The sequence below is a fragment of the Mangifera indica genome, chromosome 9 (assembly GCF_011075055.1).
Source record: "Mangifera indica cultivar Alphonso chromosome 9, CATAS_Mindica_2.1, whole genome shotgun sequence".
Taxonomy (NCBI): Eukaryota; Viridiplantae; Streptophyta; class Magnoliopsida; order Sapindales; family Anacardiaceae; genus Mangifera; species Mangifera indica.
Window position 1 is genome coordinate 14,047,421 of NC_058145.1, and position 19,988 is coordinate 14,067,408.

General features: G+C 36.3%; 4 protein-coding genes across 4 annotated transcripts; 1 reads left to right on the forward strand and 3 right to left on the reverse strand.

Annotated features, from left to right (window-relative positions):
• Positions 1-2,119: 2,119 nt before the first annotated feature.
• LOC123224875 (pheophorbide a oxygenase, chloroplastic) lies at positions 2,120-8,264 on the reverse strand. Its single transcript, XM_044648621.1, has 7 exons — positions 7,680-8,264; positions 6,562-6,797; positions 6,311-6,437; positions 4,901-5,037; positions 4,270-4,429; positions 2,754-3,032; positions 2,120-2,558 (listed from the first exon to the last, which is right to left on the reverse strand). The coding sequence occupies exons 1-7, from the start codon at positions 8,106-8,108 to the stop codon at positions 2,304-2,306; spliced, it is 1,623 nt and encodes a 540-aa protein (XP_044504556.1). The 5' UTR covers positions 8,109-8,264; the 3' UTR covers positions 2,120-2,303.
• A 350-nt stretch (positions 8,265-8,614) lies between these two features.
• LOC123224876 (GLABROUS1 enhancer-binding protein-like) lies at positions 8,615-9,579 on the forward strand. The gene has a single exon (XM_044648622.1). The coding sequence runs from the start codon at positions 8,719-8,721 to the stop codon at positions 9,418-9,420; it is 702 nt and encodes a 233-aa protein (XP_044504557.1). The 5' UTR covers positions 8,615-8,718; the 3' UTR covers positions 9,421-9,579.
• A 363-nt stretch (positions 9,580-9,942) lies between these two features.
• On the reverse strand, positions 9,943-11,669 carry LOC123224877 (cyclin-dependent kinases regulatory subunit 1-like). The gene is made up of 3 exons (XM_044648623.1): positions 11,510-11,669; positions 11,362-11,422; positions 9,943-10,358 (listed from the first exon to the last, which is right to left on the reverse strand). The coding sequence occupies exons 1-3, from the start codon at positions 11,560-11,562 to the stop codon at positions 10,212-10,214; spliced, it is 261 nt and encodes an 86-aa protein (XP_044504558.1). The 5' UTR covers positions 11,563-11,669; the 3' UTR covers positions 9,943-10,211.
• A 675-nt stretch (positions 11,670-12,344) lies between these two features.
• LOC123225790 lies at positions 12,345-19,582 on the reverse strand. Its single transcript, XM_044650051.1, has 18 exons — positions 18,033-19,582; positions 17,849-17,935; positions 17,547-17,748; positions 17,349-17,457; positions 16,627-16,716; positions 16,392-16,473; positions 16,246-16,305; positions 16,114-16,166; positions 15,759-15,925; positions 14,556-14,766; positions 14,303-14,360; positions 14,161-14,217; positions 13,824-14,075; positions 13,515-13,579; positions 13,342-13,398; positions 13,171-13,264; positions 12,914-13,054; positions 12,345-12,781 (listed from the first exon to the last, which is right to left on the reverse strand). Exons 1-18 carry the CDS (start codon positions 19,290-19,292, stop codon positions 12,686-12,688), a joined length of 3,141 nt encoding a protein of 1,046 aa, XP_044505986.1. The 5' UTR covers positions 19,293-19,582; the 3' UTR covers positions 12,345-12,685.
• Positions 19,583-19,988: the final 406 nt, after the last annotated feature.

A 19,988-nucleotide genomic window follows, 5' to 3' on the forward strand; every position in this document is an offset into this window, starting at 1 on the left:
TGTCAAATGAACACAAACATTAGTCAATTATCTCTGAATCTTGAGGATGCATTTTATGGTTTTCTAAAGCATTTCCAAACACAACTTTCTCTATGTCATCACTATGATTGGATAAAAACTTTAATAGTTCAATAAAAATGTTTTGATTTTTAAATTTAATTGACTCATCATATCCATGAAATGTCAATCCTTGTTATAAAATAAATCTAATACAATCAATTGATGCCTTCAAACAAACTTGATAGTCCAATTTGACTTTTTCCTTAACACAAACAAGATTTATATCGATGTGTTGCTTTTGATTAATTAAATCAACACACTTGACATGACATCAATTATGAGTACTGAAATGATCTCCAACATGTTTTTTTATTTTTGTTTTATCTTTCTAGTTATTAAATCTCTTGCTTATAAATGTTTCACCACCCATTTGATCACTATAATCGGTTATTTCATCTTTGAAAAGACAACAATGCAATTGCATTTTTTGTCACATTATATTTTATTCAATTGAAACTTTCTTTATACTACTTTGTTATAAACCTACGTTTTTTATCTTCAAAAAAAGTAAAAGAAAAATTATGATATTTAGGTTAGCAAGGAGTTTTAAAACAAGTATACTCATCAAACTTTTTCTTTTTGTTTATTGGTATAACAAATCTCATTAATTGGTAATTGATATTCTCAATTAAGGCTGGATTCGAGCCGAGCCGAGCTCGGCTCGCAGCCAGTTCAAGCTCTGCTCGGTTCATATATGAGCGGCTCGAGCTCGACTAGAGCTCAGCTCGGCTCGGCTCGTTTTGGGCTCAAGTTCGGTTCGACTCGTTTTTCCTTATCAAAACGACGTCGTTTTTAATATATATTAATCAAAACGACACCGTTTTGTATAAAAAAATTTTAAAAAAAATATACCGAACCAGCTCGGGTTCGGCTAAGCCAAGCTCGTTTCGGGCTCGATCGAGCCGAGCTTGGCTCGGCTCGGCTCGGCTCGGCTCGGCTCGGCTCGGCTCGGCTCCAACCCTATTCTCAATCTTAGATCAGCTTTAATCTCATCCAAATACAACACTTTGATTGAAAGTTAAACTTCTTTTATATGGTGTTATTATCATTGTTGTGAAGTTTCTTCTTTTAATAAGACTTGATTAACCTTCGTATCTATATCCATAGAGCCTTTGTTAACAATCTCACATCGATGTTTCTTTAATCTCTTGACTTAATTGAATATCGTAGCTATCAAATTGAATATCGGTCTTCTTCTGATGAGAAGCCGACTAAAAACAAGAATACAAAAAGCAAAGTTGCACCAGGAACAAAAAACAAACTTGCACCCCGAACAAAGTTTCACTGGAACAGAAAACAGGACACCGGAAACTAGAACAACAGCGAAGGCTAAGCTGAAACCGGGAATCAACATACACAAATATTACTTGTTGAGTAAACCACAATTTCTTACACTTTTTTTCCTTTTAATTTTTATCAAAAACCCAAACGAAAAAAATGATTATTACTACTTATATTTTCAACATTACCTTTAGAATAAAAAAAATCGTTAAGGAGTAAATGCTCTTTTTTTTCCCTAAATGGTTGTATCTTTTTGGTTATAATATTTAATAGTTTCAAGTTCAAAAAACTCCTAATCCCAGACAGATGACTTAAAAACAGAAACTCATCTTTTAAAATATGAGTGTGTAACAAAGATTGAGTCAAGAACTAAAATCTACACTAATTCCTTAAATAAAAACTACTCTTGGTTCAAGAATTAAAGCAAGAAAATCAAAGTAAGAAAATATCAACTACTTGTTTGTGAGGGAGAGAAATGTCTCGGCGTTCCTTGAAGAGCAGAAACACAAGCAACTGGTGGGGGTTTTAGTATTATTAGGAAAATAAGAAAAAAAATTTTATACAAAAATTGGTTTTACGATTATAAATTATAATTGTTTTTATTTTTAACAAATGGGTTTATATAAATAAACTAATAATATTTCGTAATAAACTAATAATATTTCGTACAGATATTTTGCCGTCAAGTAAGGTGTACAGGGTTACCCAGGAACCCATCAATTTCTAAACATTTTCAGTTCAACCCTACAAAGATATAGCCAGCATTTTGCCCTTAAAATCCAACAATACACATACATTTACTTTCACTTTTGCGGTGTAACAAATGACTCATTTCAAAATATATAGTGTGGTTATATTCAAAATATAACAAATGACTTTATATTCCTATTTTACTTTTTATTGGGGCTGGGCAGGTCCGCCCCTCCTTTCATCAGCTCATCACCAGCACATATTCTGTCTATCTACTCAATCTCAGCATGTACATAATCAACAAACACAAAATTCTTTTGGAGTTCATACAAAGCATAAGCCAAGGCGGCACTTATAATCCCAAGCCCTGCCAAAACTACCCGTAACTGCATATCTGAAGGAATCCCAGCAGTTGCGCAGAATACAATGGTAGCGCCCATTAGAAACTTTTGCCATGTCTGAAATGCTGAATACGCTCCTTTACATGACGAACACTTAAGTGTGTGCTGCTCAAATCTATCCAGCATCTGCTATACAACCAAGAAATAAAAAGAAAATTTGTTAGGAATGAAACAACATGAGGAGACTTTTGGTTGCTCACACTAACATTTATCTTCATGATTGATCCTTTTAATACACATTTTGTATTTTGAAGGTCCACATTCAATATCAATATTCTTTTTTGGTTTCTTGAGAGAACGGGCTGAATAGGTTTTGTGTACCTGCCGTTTTGACAAGACTGTTGAAGGCAATGGTTGTTGGCTGCTAGAGCCAAACCAGTCAGGTTGACTGTTGCCATGTCGTCGCAACCAATTTCGAAATGCCAACACAAACCTATCTGCTTGTGTGGGTGTAAATGTAAGTTTTGTATATTGTTTATTCACATCCTCAGAGCCCTCCATAGACTGGGAAAGAAAGATCTTTTCTTGGCCTTGAAGAACTATCATGTCTCCATCATAGACCTTGTTTGAAGTCCAATGCTCATGCCATCTAGGAACCACCTGCCATAATCATAGACCATATAAGAGGTAGGTTAACAATTTGTAAGTACATAAATTTGTGATTATTAGTATTAAAACAGAATATGGTGACATCTGAAAAACCTATTAAGGTGTATACTAGGAGAAATAAGGAGACATATTAGAGGAAAGTTGTTGAGGGGTGAAACAGTTTTGGAAGATTCCTCAAAAGTGATTGGGTAATGTGGCAGCAGGTAAGGGAGAAGGAAAGATATGACTCTTGAAACTTATTTGGAGGCTGACTGGGTTGCTAGGGAGGGCATGAAGAATGTTATTTTGAGTACATCTGTGCTAGGGAGGTTGCTGGCTTCTCAAATGGTTGGAATTACAATTTACTTTCTGGTTTTGTGGCCTGGGTAATATGATTGTAGCAGTGAGTGCAATTAGTGGGGTTCTCTAGTTCAGTTGCTAAATAAAATTCAGATTCATTACATATATATTCGTCTGTTTGTGCATCTGTGGCATAATTTTGATGAGTTGCAACTGGATTTGCAGGTGGAACTGTATCAGCATCCAACAGAACTGGACTTCTAAAGCTAGATGCACACATAATGTGTACCACCAGACAGCATAAAAGGTAAGAGAAAGACTCCCCATTTGATTACAAGGTTCGTCATCTAACAGGACTTAAGTACTCTCCAATCTCAAAATTTTGTATGACTTTGCAGAGATAAGAGAAGAGAAAGAAAAACTGAGAGAACAGAAAGCTCCCAAAATTTTGTACAACTAGACAGCATAATATGCAATTGGTTCTGATAAACACAAGTGACCTACCACCTAAAAGAATATCTTATATCCTAACATTAAATAGCAACATGATGATCAGCTATCAGGTGAACTTAGAAAAATTGTGTGGTTTAGTACCCAAGAAAACAGATAAATAATCATAAACTGCATGTAAGTACTAAAAATGATCGAGATGCATTTTGAAGATCAGCAATGGGGAACAAAGATGGATTTTCTAATTTTGAGGATCAATTAACATATAATTTCAAAACCATTCACAATGCTTGGAAATCTGAACTTAGGCATATGAGAAGCAACTAGTTTCTGACACAAAATAGATTAAAATAATAAAAATTTAATTAAAAAAATAAAACAAGAAAGAGAAATGAATAGTAAGCTATATGTCAGATTGTGGAAGTAGCAGAGTGATCAGAATGTCCATGCATACTATATGATAATAATTTCATCAGAAGCACAACTGAAAGGTTCTTACCTGCCACCATGCAGGCCCTGGCATTGTAAATTGGAAGAAGTTGCGGGCACTACAAACTATAGAACGAGTCTTCCCAGGTCCCATTGGTACATTGAAGGAACATATCCATATTATCCATTTTTGATCACCAACTATTGGGAGCTTTGTGTCTATCTCTATCCTGAAAACAGAAGAAAAAATGTATGCAAATGATTAAGTTTGGAAAGCCAAAAATCTGTCACAGCAGCAATAATCCTGAAATCAACATATGAGAGGAAACTTTAAAAAGGATATTTAAAATTATAGTTACAAGGCCTAAAATCTGATTAGCTTCCTTAAACTACGGCTGGGGAAACAACACTGCACGAAGTTCAGATAATCATTATTTATTGATAGACTAGAGAACTAAGCTTGAATTTGGAAAGAGGAAATATTGGATGGTTAAACCCCCATTTATTATCACAAAAATGTCTTTAAGTGGGGATACTATATATAATATACAGTGAGATTGACAGACTATTCAATAAACCCATCTAGTGAAAAACAAAAATCATAGACATGGAACTTCAGAATCACAAAAAATCATGTGGATAGGAGTTAGCCTACCTGAGATGGCATGCAATTTTGAATGCTTATACAATATTCAACTTACTTGTTGATGTAATAACATGGAGCAACAAACTTGGCACTAATCCTGGGGTTCCCATCATTTGCTCCAGCAAAGCCCCAAGGACCACTAGATTCCAACTTGAATGGCAATGGCTTTGCTCTATCCCTTCTTCCCGTAACCTGTAAGTCAGGTCTCTCATAAGCAATGTAGAGATTTAAGATTAAAGTAGTGAAATTAATGTTACATTAATCTAGCAATCAAGCCAGGAAATACCAGGCCACCACAACAAATAGCAATATGCCAGCATGCAGCCATAAAATGGCCCAGAAACTGATGTGTGACAATCCAAGGGAGCCCTCAACTGCATGTGTTCTAAAAAACTTAAGAGAAAACCCAGGCAACAACAATCACTAAGTGCAGAAGTAGGTCCATCTTCATAAGTAATCCAAATTTATCTATTATTTCAGTTTCTCGGAAAGTCAATTGGTAAAAAAAGGGTCCAAAGAACCTAGTTATACCCATCTATTAAGCCCAACCAAACCCTCAAAACTGTTTCAAGAGGGAAATTCTAAAGACTGGAAACTAGTTCAGTCATCTGAGATGATGATTTGGCCTGTGAAGTATGTATAATCATAAGTGTTTCATTTCCCAGGTGTATTTTGACAACAACTTCTCAATGATGTTGAGCACAGAACTATCTTGATCTTAATGCAATGCTCTCAAGCTTTCCATTTTGAGTAAGGACTCTTTTCCTCTAAAACTTCAAGGAAACAACATTTCATGGATGATAAATGCCAGAATAAAGCAACCACAACACTTATTAAACTGTGTAGTAACCCAAATGGTATTGCACAAATGGGACCTGGCAACATAATATTTCACTTAAATCTAAACTACTCCAATCCACCGTATCTCATACAATGTTAAACCGCCTGTCACAAAGGTCTACAAGAAGAGAAATAGGGGTCCAAGCAGAGGAATCTTAACACTGGATGAGGTGGAAAAATCTGATGGATCAGTTAAGGAAAAGGTACACATGGGCAGCCAAAAAACTGAAGATGGAATCATGGCACTCAAGCAGGATATAAAAGAAGAGAGAGATACTGGAAGGCAAGAAATTAATTAATCAAGAAAGGATAGGGAGCTGCAGCTCAGGGAGAATTTGGCACCTCTTGTCAAATTATTTTTTATTTTCATCTTCTGTTCTTACTGTTAATTCTCAATCACTGTGTCTCAGACTCACTATATCATATAGTGAATCTTGTGAATATATAAAGATTGAGGCAGTGTTATTTTCAGAGAAGCTACTGAGTATTGCGAGATTGATCGTCGGCTGTGATCATTTGGAATTAGGGTTTATTGTTTGTGCAGGTTGCTAACATATAACCTGTAGCAGTTCTATAACAATTGAACGGAAGGATTTCAATTAAGATATATATTTAAAATACATACCTTGTGATGAGCAAAATCAATATGGGAAGGATCTGAGACATTTTCCATGAGAGTGTCATAGCCATAAAACAAATCACGTTGAATTGTCACCGATGAGAACTCAGGTTTGTCAAAGTCATCAGGCAGCCTAAAATCATCATAATAATAATACACAATCAAAATACCAACCAGACAGAACACTTATATTAGCAGCTATATTAATTGGTTTCATCCATAGACTAGAGTAAGAACAGAGAAATTGAATCAATTACATTGGGGGTTTGGTAGCATTGGCTCTTTCCCAACCATTCTCATCTGGCCAAACAAAAAGCAGACCTTGAGACACCATTGTAGGAAACCTTGTAGCACAAGCTCTAGGAGACTGAACCGCACGAGCTTCAGGACCTTCAGATGCTGCCTGAGGAATCCGAGTGCAGGATCCACACCCGTCAAAGGACCATCCATGGTATGAACACTGCAAGTGCCCATTTTCATCAATCCGCCCTTCCTACAAAACAAAAGGAATCCATCAATCATATTAACTGTGAAAACTTCTCAACTCGGTTGCCATTGTAAATTAGAACTGAAAGGTTTTAAAATGGCAAATAATTTAAATTTAATTAATGAGTGTGTTAAAATATGAAGAATGTGTTTTTATAGTATACTAAACTACATGAATAATACATAAATTATATCTATTATAAATCATATATAAAAAAATACAAATCAATATAATTAATATATAATAATATAAAAGAGGAAAACATATACTTAGAATATCTGTTAACCTATGAAATCATATATTTAGGATATATTATAACTAGGAAATAATATATTTGAAATATATTTTAACACCTGTCTGAAGAAGTAAGCGTGCCCGAATTAAAAAACTTATCTTTCCACTCTCTACGCAAGTGAAGGAGTTGGCGTGCCCAAACTAAAAATCTCAATTTTTCACTTTTTACACATGTGAAGGTGTGAACATGTCCAAACTAAAAAACTCATCTTTCCACTTTCTATGCTGGGTAAAGACGTAAGCATGCCCGAACTGAAAAACTCATTTTTCCACTTTTCACATAAGTGAAGGCGTAAGCATGTCTAGACTAATGAATTCATCTTTCCTCTTTCCATATATGTGAAGGCGATGATGTGAGCAAACCACTTTCCATATACATGAAGGCGAAGGTGTGAGCGAGCTAACTGAAATACTAAAATGTCATCAAGATGCTCAGCTCTGATACCATATTAAAATATAAAAAATTTTGTATTTTGTGTATATTAAACTGTCTGAATAATGTAAAAAAAGGAAAAAAAAAATATGTGTGCTAAGCTAAGAAATTTCTATGCATAACAAAAAGTAAAGAAAAAATTAAAGAATTAAGAAGATTACAGATAGGGGGGCAAGCCTATGCGGGCATTTATCATCAAAAGCAACCCACTCTTTCTTATTGCAATCGAACCAAAGAACTAAGTCTCTACCCAGAAGCTGAAACGGTGTGAGCAAGTTTTGATCCAAATCTTCAACCAACGAAACTGGGTACCAATGATCCCCCCAAGAGAACTTAGAATCCCCACCCTCCTCACCAAACGCATCGTCAACTGATCTGAACTCTTCTTCCTCTCGTGTCGCAGTTTCTCGATCTGAGGCCGGCACTGATGGAGAAACTGCAACACCTAAAGGAGAGAAATTCACATTCCTGGTTCTTCTATGTGAGCCCGTTATGGACAGCTGCTTTTTTGGGGTTCTGAGGGAAAAGAAAGGAATTGTTTTTACTTGCGATGTAGTGATAATGGGAATAGTATACAGAAATTGCGCCATTTCTAGTTTGGTGTTTAATTATTTCTTTAGTTTATTGGAGCTTTTGTTTTTTCGGGTGAGTTCTGGTTTCCTAGAGTTGTTGTAATGAGAGGGACTAGTGAGCCTATCAGAGACGGAGGACTTTGCGTGCAAGTTTAAGAGTTTGTCTGGTATTTTCTGTAGGAAAGCCAAAACGATTTTTCTACGTTGGATCTGCATCTGGTGCTTTTGGCGGCGTGTCATTTGTGCATAAAATTGTGTACAGCGAGGTTTTTAAAACTGGATGGGACAAAAACCATTTTAAGTATTGGTTTTGATCGGACCGGTTGAACCGGGACACTGTACAGCACTAGTCCTTACGCATCCTCTCACAGCTTCTCACAGCCACAATTAATAACGTAATTAGCGGAAATTTAAATATGTGGTAGAGAAACGTGTTATTTAAGGCCGACACGTGTTATCTGGATGCACGAGGTTGAAAGTTCACTACAGTCAAACCGGTTATCAATTTGGGTTATTAATTAAATTGACAAACTCAGGGGATGCAAACAGATTAGTTAACTCTTTAAGGGTTGCACAGATATATACAACATATATTTGATGTTTTTGGAAATAACCCACAACCCAGACAATGTCAACTCCTTCCAGATCTAAGATGAGGCAGCCCACGCCGTCGTCGTCGAACACCACCCTGTTCACCGAATCAGACGAGGTTCGTCTTCTCAAAACCCTTGAAAAACTCACCCAATCAACCCAACTCTCTCCTCAACTCACCGTTGATTCCGAGAATTTCAACCGCATCAACTCGGTACTCAACTCAAAATTCACCCGCTCACAGGTCAACTCCAAGCTCCGTAGACTGCGAACCAAGTACCACAAGCAAGCACGAAGCAAGTCTCTCATCAAAACCCCACATGACCAGAAGCTCTTCAACATTGCCCGCAAATTATGGGGAAAGCAAACCAAGCGAAAATTTGAGAGAATTGAAGACCGGCAGTCCAGTGATAAAGAAGACCAGGAAGAAGAAGCCAATGAGGCGGTGGTTGGAGTTGAAGCTGTAAGAAATGGTGAACAAGAAGAGGAATGTGAAGAAGTGGTGAATTTGGAGGTTTTCCCGGCGCTGGTGGGTGAATTATCGAAGTACTTTCCACTAAATTTGGTGTGGAGAAATGCATTGAGGTCTCTGGGAAGTGGGAAGTTGAGGGAAATGGATGAGAAGTGGAAATCAATTGGGATTGAAGAAGCCAAGATTGTGATTAAAAAAGCTGAGTTGGTGAAGCAGCAGACCCTTTTGATTAAAGAGGTTCTTGGAGATCCTGCAAATGGAAATTGATTAATGTGTTAAATTATTATTTTGAGTTGTGTTATATGTACTGACATTGTTAGAGTTTGTGTAATTCTTCCATTTTGCTTTCATGGGAAATGGAAGTTCTTGTTGCAAGTAGAATCTGAGAATTAAGATAATGGCATGTCATGTCTAAATGTTGAAATATTTGTGGAGTTAGGCATAATTTTCTTCTAATTGAATTCAAATTTAAATTCTATTCAAATAAACCAGAAACAATCTAACCGCAAATAAGCTCAAACTACTCGTCAAACTCACAAGATAAAAATTTTAATACAAAATAATATTATTTTAATCAATATATATTAACGACATCATTTTAATAATGAATTAGTTAAAATTCGAGCTCGAGCTCAAAACAAACCGAGCTCAAACTTATTTGCAGCAAACTCAAGCTCAATTACTGCAAATCGAACCGAGTTCAAACTTGATTCGGTTCAAATCCAGCCCTAAACTCAACAAACACAAATCAATCATGTGATATTCACTGCCAGGTTAATCAGAGCCAGATTAAAGCACATGGTAGAATAAGCTTTTAATCATCACACTCACACATACCACAAGTGGTTTTTCATCCCCAGGCAGTACACCAGAAGTCCACCACCAAATATCTAAAACAGTAGTATCAATGACATGAAAGATGTCAACACCACAGCAATGCACCAAACAAAGGCCAAACACAGAAATGGCATGGCGAACTAAAATACAATGCAGTACCAGAACTCCTAAGACATTTTAGACTGTAAATATTTCCTATTCTCCATTTGACATTAAAGACATCACTTAGCAAGCATGCTTTGCTGATTCTCTTGCTGCTGCTGATAGTTCAATGGCCTTCGGAAGAGCATGATGTGTGGTTCAGGGCGATGAATGGCATAGTGAACCCACCCCCGGCTCTGCTGAACCCCAATTGCACGCCATTCAGTCTGCAAAAAAAAAAAGAAAAGAAAGGCAATGAAAAATAAGTAAAATTTTTCAATACCACTGAACACAAAAGTACCCAGTAATAATAATCTTTTGAATCACTGAATTAGAGAGATTAGAAGCAAAAATCAAAGACAACATTTCACAGAAAACCTCTTAACATCCCAATGCAACCCATGATGCCAATACCTGGAGACCCAAGCATAAATGAAGTTCATCATAATCTGCAACGTTCCATATAAGTGAAGGGCAAAGACAGAAGGAAAATTGGATTCAGCTTTATCATCCTTTTAACAGGTGGGATACAACATCCAAAAAAACAGTGATAACTGTCCCTTTTCACAAGTTAATATCTCTCCCCAGAGCCTAAAACCTGGTACACATTAATTTGATCATCATAACCTATGTGTCAAAATTTTGAAGTGACCCCAAGTCTCAAATTTGCTTCCTAGTGTTTCACCTCCATGATAAAAGAGCCTCTGAATTGATTTCCCTAATACTATTTGTTCCATCTCCAGGAACCCAAATTCCACCTATAATTCAAAATTCTCAATTGATTGCCCACTGAAAGGTATGCAACGTTATCTCCATTTGTAAATTTCACATACATGAAGGATAAGACAATAAACCTCTCCCTTCAATAAGCCTAAATCTTGAATATCTATATACAATTTAAAACGATAATTCAGTCTGATCTCATCCATCACCCCGGATATATTGTTGCAACAAAAGAGAAAAAAAATGAACTCTTCTGTATGCATTTAAGACCTCTCTTAAAATGAAACAAAGTATCCGATAATGAAAATCACCAAAGCCCTTACTTAAAGATCTGGGGAAAAGGTCATTTTTATTAACAAATAAAAAGGAATCGAATCAAACTTAACAAACCCTAGTATAATTTACACAAAATTAACTGATACTTTCAATTCAAACAATAAATTAACCAATAATTTAAGTAGTAATACACAATGGTTAAAAATAAAATCAGACAGAGAGACAACATACCTCAGAGAGGAGACGATTCTTGGGGAGTAGTTTGGCTACATCAGGAGGAAGAACAACATGTCTGTAGGTTCAACATGAACAAATTAACAATTAAAAACCCCTCTAAAACCACCAAAAAAAAAAAAACAAAGAGAGATTCGAACAATACCTGTACTCGTAAGTGTCATCGAAGTATTTCTCTGAATATTGGATCTGACCCATATCGAACTTTCGTCCCCGATAATTCTTGAGAGAGAGTGGGGATCGAAAGAAGTGCAAGTGAGTAAATAAGAAGGCAACGAAAAAGGGGCCAAGCGTAATAAGAGATTTCTATGAGGGACTAAAAAGTAAATGCAAGTTTCTTAAGTTGAGTTTTAATTTATTTATTTCCAAATAAATAAGAATTTGAATTTCAAATTTTGAACATCTCCCGCTTTTTAAAAATGATGATAACCAAATCAACCATCTGTTCGAATTATCTCCGACGGCAGCAAGTTATCTTCAGTGGAAATTAAAAGAGTAAATTACAATCGGCCACCCAAGGTTTGGCCTAAAACCTTTTTATCAATTTAAAAAACTTATAATATAATTTTATCAATCATAAATTTTGTAAAATTTAAAAAATAACTTTTTATTCATCAAATTCAAACATTTTAAATATAATAATTTAACTTTTTAAAACTTTCAAATTAATTATTGAATTTTTGTAAAAACTTTAACACTGAAACCGCTTTTTCATCACAACCTCGAACTAAATCTGTCACTCCTAAGTCTTAAAATATTACAATGACAACACTTCTAGATTGAATTAACAATATCCTAAACCATCCAAATGTATGTTGAAATTTAAAAACTTTTCACAGCATCCCAAACATTTTCTGAATTCCCAAGAACTCCATGGAAAATTTCTTTGACACCTCTAATACAGATTGGAGTCATCAGCAACCACAAAATATGGCTTTTGTTCGGAATACTAATACAGTGGAACTTTTAGATCAAGAAAATGCAACAACCAAGACAAAAGAGCTTCGCATCTTTTTAACTTAATAATTCAAAGAAGGATCCATACACAGATTTCAAAATTGGGAAAACATCCCTTTGAATCCAGTCAACTACCCCAAAATTGTGTCTTGACTATGCTATCTCTCTCATTCTCTCTTTTTCTGTATGTAAGTAAACCCACATTATAATCATAATAAACAAAAACAAGCTATAAACTTTACCACTACTCCCCCCTGTACATGGAAAGACAATGAACCACTCTACATTTTCTAGGGTAAAAAGCTCTACAAAAATAACAAGGCTTCTCCATCTTAACAGAAATTCATTCCACCTCTCCACCAAGTTATTTACCAACAATCCGGCACTTTGGGACTGACTTTTCCAGCATTGATGTTCCTTGAAAGATCATCAAAGGATAGTCATTTCTGTACTTGTTTTGCTGTGAGTGCAGAAGGAAGAATATCAGCATTAGTCTAGATTCTAAATATATACATACACACATACATACATACACATATATATATATAGATATTTATATTCATAACTGAGAATTAAGTTGAAATGCACATACATCATCTTGGCTCATCTCGCTGAAACCGAACTTGTTAGTCCATATGGCTTGAGCTTCACTGGCTGATGGAAGTACGAGGTTCTTCACATTTAAGAAGCTAAGTAGTTTCTCAAAACAAGAGAAAAGGCACTGGAAATAACCCTACAGATACAGCTTATAAATAGGTTAAGATAGTCTATTGTCCGTGCAAAAAACTAATACGGTTGAACAGATCACTTGGGAACAAAATTAAAAAATTGACATTCTCAACCATGCACCTGGCCTTGACATTCTAAGCTAGTTGCAACCAGAGGAAGCTCTGCAAGTTCCTGCCCGAAAACCCTGAAGATTCCAGCTGATACAACAACTTGGCTGCATAACAGCAATGGTAATTAGAATAAATGAATTCCACAGACTAACAGTAAAAACTCATCAAAAGCAACACTAACTTCACTGTCAATATCGCACAATACATCCCATGGTAATCTTGCCCCTTATGACTCCTCCTATAGAAGAAAAAATTAATGCAATCAATCATATGTATATCAGATGATAGATATAGTTACTGGTAAGAATAAAGGTTAGCCAAGAGGTAAAACAAAATTGAGAACACATTGCTCACCCATAAACCATTGACGGGATGAGATCAAGTTTAGATTGAGATTCAACGATCGGATCAAAACAATCCTACAGAAGAAAGAAAAAAAGAACAAGAAACATCCATTAGCATTTGACTCCAAAACTTCTCTCATGGATGAAATGAAAACAACATTCTTTAATGAATGCCTATTTCTCAAGTTATGCATGAAAAACTCCTTATGCAGTATTCAGCACAGGAAAATGCCCATGACATGACCCCATCTATCAAAGACAATTTCATGTCATTTAATCAACAATTATCTACATATAACCCCCCAAAAAAAAAACTCACGTGGAATATAGAAACTGCCTTGGAAAGCAACACTCTAGTACCATCAGAAGCATCCATATTCCTCCCTCTAAGAACCCTCCATCTAACATCAACATCAGGCATACAATCTGAAGTGTTATCTTCGTTCTTCTTTTTTAAGACATTTAGAGAAGTCTCCGGAAGCTTCTCCTCCCCATGATCAACCAACTTCTGCAAAGCAGAATTAATTCTTTTGCAATCTGCACAACAGAGCCACTTTCCTTTTGGCAGCTCCTGTTGAACAATGAGAGTCAAGACTTGTACACTAAAGGTTAAATTTCCAGCTAGCAACTGAATATCAAAATGGAGAACTTGGCACCTTAAGGTCGTCCATTCCATGATCCTTTAAACAGCCAACATGATATTCTCTCTCACACTGGACAAATTAAAACATCATTGAGGAACAAAGAGCGCCCAAAAATCAAACGTCAAAGTGACCTCCCCTCCCAAAAAAGTAATACCTGATCACAAAGTATAACAGTGCGACGACCAAATCTTGACTTGCAAAAATCACGTCCCCTACAAATGTAAAAGATATATCCAAAAACAATACGAGGGAGAGAAAGACATAAGGTAAGAAGGAGATGGAGAAACAAACACTGATGGATAGGGTAAAAGGGCAAACACACCAAAAAATAAATAAGGCAAAAAGTAAAGAAAATAAGGGGTCATAATTTGCAAATTCATGGCTTGCAGGAAACTTGTAGAACTGACCTGCATAAAACACATCCACCTAATTCAGTGTCAGGAGTTTCAACAATCCGGATACATCGATTAGTTATCTGCTCTATAGGATCAACTCCTAGGACCCTTCCAGCAGCTATAGCATTGGCATTATGCTCCACAAATTTTTCTTTTTGGAACATGTTCTGGCAATATCTACAGTACCAAGGACCCTTCGGGATCCCCGGTAAAGAGACACAGTCTGCAATTGGTCAATATAAGGACAAGCACAAAACCGTCAACCAATGAAAATAATAGGATAAATGTTTGACAGTACCAAGCACCCAAAAATTGTTTATAGGAAACTAATGGTGCCATAGATCCCACACATTATATTTGAATTACAGATGAGGGGATTAGTTTTGGATGGAAGTGGCATAAATCTGAAACATAGAAACTGATAAAAACTGCTGGTGGTGGTGGTGTGGGGTTTGGTGGGTGAGGAAGGGAATTAGCATGAAAGAATAACAATCAGTATACACAGCACTCCTGCATCAAAATATACATGAAAATAGAAGCCACAGAAAACAAAGCCACATAAGTCCAAACAAATCACAATATTGGCACATAGGCCACACTTGATAGATGGAGTGTAAGGTTCAGGGTACTAAAAACAGTTGATCAGTAGAAAAACTTAAGAAAAACAGACCTTTTTCTAAATAATCTGCACAAGTATATAAATACAGAAAGCCTTATTATATCAACTGGCACCTACATGTTTCATAAGTTAAGTACTCCACTGACAAATTTCACATAAATCACAAAGCAAAACAGATAAAATAGCTTAAGAATAATAATTTCATTGGTAAGAGCATATCATTTACTGAACATATATCAGCAATAAGTTTCAATTAGTTCAACAAGAAAAATAAATCTCAGTCAAATCTACCAAGGTTTTTTTTACTATTCTTAACACCTACTGTCCTACCTCTCACTCTCAGCCAATTTAGGAATCAACACATAAACAGCCAGTGTCCTTTGTCAGTCAATTTCTTCTACAGTGTAACTTCCTAAAAAAGAACTAGTGATTACAGAAGATAAAACAAACACAAAAGCTACCTTCACCTTTCTCTACACAGAGACATAATTAAGAGCTTTTCTAGATAACAATAGAAAGCACTTACATAATGAAATGCATGGTACCATAATGGTTTCTAACAAACCGAAATGTTTAGAAAGAGAATTTAAATTCACCTGTGTGGAATGCCCGAGGACATGAATCGCAACATAGTAGATTCCCTCCGTCCATACAAATGCCACAAAGGTCATCATTGTCTTTAGTAGAGAACTTCCATTCTCTGGATAGTTTTATAGAGTATTCATGGAGAGAAACTCCATTGGATGTGTAGATATGCTGGAAGCTGCCAATAAATAAAGACCAAATAAAACAATCATAAAAGGACAATTAAATATATACAGAGACAAGCACCAACAAACATCTTTGATTTAAACCATGCAATAGAAAATGTGAAAGAAAAGTATATTTTTGCAATTCCTATAACTCATCTCTGCAAATTTTCAATGATATGAACATTTGAGATACACTCACGGTTTACGACGACTTGCCCAACCAGCATGTGCTTCAAACTGTGAGGGGCTAACCTGCTCATCATATGTAAATAAAATCAAACCTTGCACAGAATTCTTGGGAAAAGAACAGCTTCAGCAAAAGTGAGAATACCTCTGATTTGCAGCAAGAGCAAAAGATTCCAGCACCCATTTTGTACCCAACAAGCAATTTCTACCAGAAACACAGAACAAGTCAGACAAAAAACAGCCAAAAATAGAATACCTAAATAATTTCCAGCATATATTCACAACAACAACCTGGCCACGAACAAAATATGCCAGTTCAGTTCCATCCAGCAAGCCACCTTCCTCAAAGACCAGTTTATGCATCCGCAGATCCCTTTCAAAAGAATATATAAGATGGACACAATTTATTCTTATCACAATGAGTGGACAACGCTAATAAAATACTCAAACTTGAACACCAAATTAAACAAAGAAAAAAACAAAGAGAATATATTGTATGCACAAAAACGAAAGTTACGAAACTTACTTTCTAGTTACTCTTCCCTGACTTTTTGACGAACTACTATTCTTCATTGCACTGTGAGATAACTTTTGGGCTGAACTTGGTTCTGGAGATCTGACATGACAAAAAAATACACTAACTATTAGAGGAAAAAAGTCTGGACACAAGAGGAAGAGTTTTAACTATTACCCACTCAAAGAGGGAAGAGAAGCCTAATTCAGAAATCACGCATCAGATAGTATATCTGCTTAAAGATGTACATACATGCATTTGGCCAGTTAACATGAACATCTGCATCTAAGACAAGCAGTGTAATATAAATTCTATGATAGTACTAAAATTGCAATGACAATTCCATGATTGGAAAATGGAACACAATTACATCAGATGAAAGAAACATGCCAACAAGAAATTTGTGCTACACCACAAACTTGATAACCCATCAAAAGTTGGATCATAACAATATTTGTTGAGTCCCTTTTTGACAAGATGAGATGTACTTTGCCTCAAGCAACTTCAGGCCATGTCCAACACTAAAGAGATGATTACTACTAGATCAGCAATATGTATGCCATCATTTCATTTTTACCTATATCTTTCTAATAATCACAAATAAACAAGAACTCCATGTACATAGCTCATAATCAAAATTTTTAATGAAAGCTTTATATAGACATTGTCATCAGGTGGCACAAACCCAGCTGTTGCAAAGATCCTAATTTCAAATAGCACAGAACAAAGAATACCCATCACTAGTCTCAGTCAAACCAGCAGAGACAGCTTCAGGCTCCTTCAAATCCAGGCACAAATTACATATTAGCAGCATTTCCTCTGTCCCAACTTCAGAGATAGAACCTGCAATTGATTAAATAACACAAACTTTCACGACTGCAAAACATGCATGCAAAGGAACAATACTAAACAACAAGAGATGTGAAAGTAACCTCTGCAGTTCAAACAAAAGCCAGACTTCATCCTAGAAGAACCAACAACCATACGGACAGTCTCTTCCAAGGTTTCCAATGGTGAGTCTTTGCAAGCATTCATCACATCACGGAGTGTCTTGCCATTTTCCAGATAAATATACTCTGGTGGACGCTTATTTGTGCTACCAGCATGCAACTCAAACACAGTAGGGGTAACAACCTAGGAGACAGAGAGAAGCCTCAATTCATTGTCTTACATCTTAGTGTAACTTAAATCGCACTTATTTTTTTAAAAAAAAAAAAAAAAGCAAAATACTCACTTCATCCCCTTGACAGTCACTACAAAAACACAATATCCCAGAACCTTTAATCACTCCTTGTAGCCCCGTAACAACAGGACCTTTTACCTGTACGTATTAAAGAAACCATAACCAACATTTGAGACAAGAATATGGCTCCTCACAAAACTTTCATTAAATTATTATGGCAACCAAACAATAATACCTTGGAGCCACGAATGTATCTTACAGGCATTCCTTCAAGTATACCTGACTCAAGAAAAGCCTTCAACTTGGTATAAAACTTTCTGGTCACCTTCTTTGACTTCATTGTGTTGTCTTGCTTCATTGGAGTAATAACCAATGGACTAGGTGCTCTATTACCGCTTTCTGCCTTCACACTGCTCTCTTTTCCACCCTCTGTCTTCACTGATTGTAACAAGGATCTCGTAAACCTTCTCAAAGGCCTTTCAAAGACCCCATTCGCTACCTCAGCATCTTCATTACCACCAACCACGACAGGTTCTAATGCACCAGGGCCTTCTTCACACAAATCACCAGATTCCTTCCATACTGGCTCACACAAATTATTCAATACCTTTACGTTCAAATCCCCCTCAACCAAACCATTCTCTATTAATTTTCTTTCAGTCTCGTTCTTTTTACCCTCTAAGACACCATCTATTACATTTTCAGTCTCATTTTTTGTCTCATCTTCAACAGCAACTACTAAGTTTTGAGTCTTCCTTTTCTCAGCCTCAACATCAACTACTATATTTTCAGTCTCTTTCTCTTCACCCATTTTTTCACACTTATCTTCCTCTACATCCATTAACACTTCATCGCATCCATTGATTTTCTCCTCGTCAACGCCAATTAGCACCTTTTCAGATTCATTCTTGCCCTCTTCTTCATGATGATTTTTGTCATTGCCCTCTTCTTCATGATCGTTTTCGCCCTTGCGCTTTTCTAAATGATTGTTTTCGCCCTTGCCCTCTTCCACATTTACTAAAACCCCCTTTTCGTAGACAAGAGCTTTTTCGCCATCATTCTCACATAATTCCGCCTTCTCTATCTCCTCTTCATGCATCAGTTCCCCCTCAACACGGGGTGTAGCCATCAGCCCAACAACATTAGAAATACTCTCAACCTTGACTTCATCAACCACCACATCTACCACGTCACTTTTCGCCTCTTCTTCGCTCATAACCTCTGTGTCTTTATCAAGATCCTTCAGAACATCAACAACCTGCGGCTCATCTTTCCTTTTCCTTCTCGATACATAAGTCTTCAACTTCTTTTGCGGCGGAGAAACCAACTCATGGCCCGAATCCACATTATCCTGTCCCTTCTTGGACCGGGTCCGCCCCATTGACCCGCAGATCTCTGATTGAACCTTCAAAGCAAACTCGAACTCCCTCTTAAAACCCGTCCGGATCTTTGATAACACCACAAACTTATTCTCCGAATCCGTACCGTTTGCCATGGCTTGAAAAACAACACTGGAATCAATATCCCCTCGCTATTCTTCTTGATATGTTTCAAAATTTTGAACAGAATACAAAATACAAATCAAGAAAACGTTTCTGGGCTATACGTATTGGGTGTTCATCGTATTGATTTTGATGGGCTTGAATTAAATAATAGAATCTCGGTTGTTGAGTCCTCCTCTGGAGAGTAACTAAAAAGGAGAAAAATTTAGGGTTTCTTTTGAAGATTTGATTAAGAGGAAAGGGTAACTGTGAGTCGGTTTGTTTCTGCGAGGGTGAGGAAAACAGAACTTGAGATATAAACACAACTTTCAGTCTCATAGTGGACGAAACTACCCCTCTCCGATTACCACTGGGGTCATCTACTTTTAGGTATTCTTATTTGTTTCTATGAGAGTTATGGTATTTTCAGTTATGGTTTCATTGTTCTGAATGTTTACACTTAAGCCCTCATTGTCAATGTGGGGAGTGTGTGTGAAGATTGTAGTCAAATAGATGACTATTGGGGTTGAAAATATATCTTTGTGTTTCAGATAGAATGTTTATATTAATAATAATAATAGTTGGGATAGGAACATATATAAATAAAGGAAATTTTCAAAATAGAGGATATGCACTTTACGTGTTATAACGTGGCTTCGAAGCGGTTTATTTGAATGGTTTGAGAAAACATGCGGCGCTAAAGTGGTTTT

Bases quoted from the DNA above. Each gene is read 5' to 3' on its own strand.
- LOC123224875 (XM_044648621.1), bottom strand. From the start codon at position 8,108: ATGGCGCAATTTCTGTATACTATTCCCATTATCACTACATCGCAAGTA. The intron at 6,798-7,679 runs GTAATCTTCTTA...TTTGTTTTGTAG, and splicing joins ATAGGCTTGCCCCCCTATCT to GAAGGGCGGATTGATGAAAA. The intron at 3,033-4,269 runs GTAAGAACCTTT...TGATTATGGCAG, and splicing joins CAGGGCCTGCATGGTGGCAG to GTGGTTCCTAGATGGCATGA.
- LOC123224876 (XM_044648622.1), top strand. From the start codon at position 8,719: ATGTCAACTCCTTCCAGATCTAAGATGAGGCAGCCCACGCCGTCGTCG.
- LOC123224877 (XM_044648623.1), bottom strand. From the start codon at position 11,562: ATGGGTCAGATCCAATATTCAGAGAAATACTTCGATGACACTTACGAG. The intron at 11,423-11,509 runs GTATTGTTCGAA...TTGAACCTACAG, and splicing joins GATGACACTTACGAGTACAG to ACATGTTGTTCTTCCTCCTG. The intron at 10,359-11,361 runs GTATGTTGTCTC...TTTTTTTTGCAG, and splicing joins AGAATCGTCTCCTCTCTGAG to ACTGAATGGCGTGCAATTGG.
- LOC123225790 (XM_044650051.1), bottom strand. From the start codon at position 19,292: ATGGCAAACGGTACGGATTCGGAGAATAAGTTTGTGGTGTTATCAAAG. The intron at 16,306-16,391 runs GTTGTTGTTGTG...TGTTTCTGGTAG, and splicing joins CATATTTTGTTCGTGGCCAG to AAATTGCTTGTTGGGTACAA. The intron at 12,782-12,913 runs GTATGTGCATTT...CTGCACTCACAG, and splicing joins GCGAGATGAGCCAAGATGAT to CAAAACAAGTACAGAAATGA.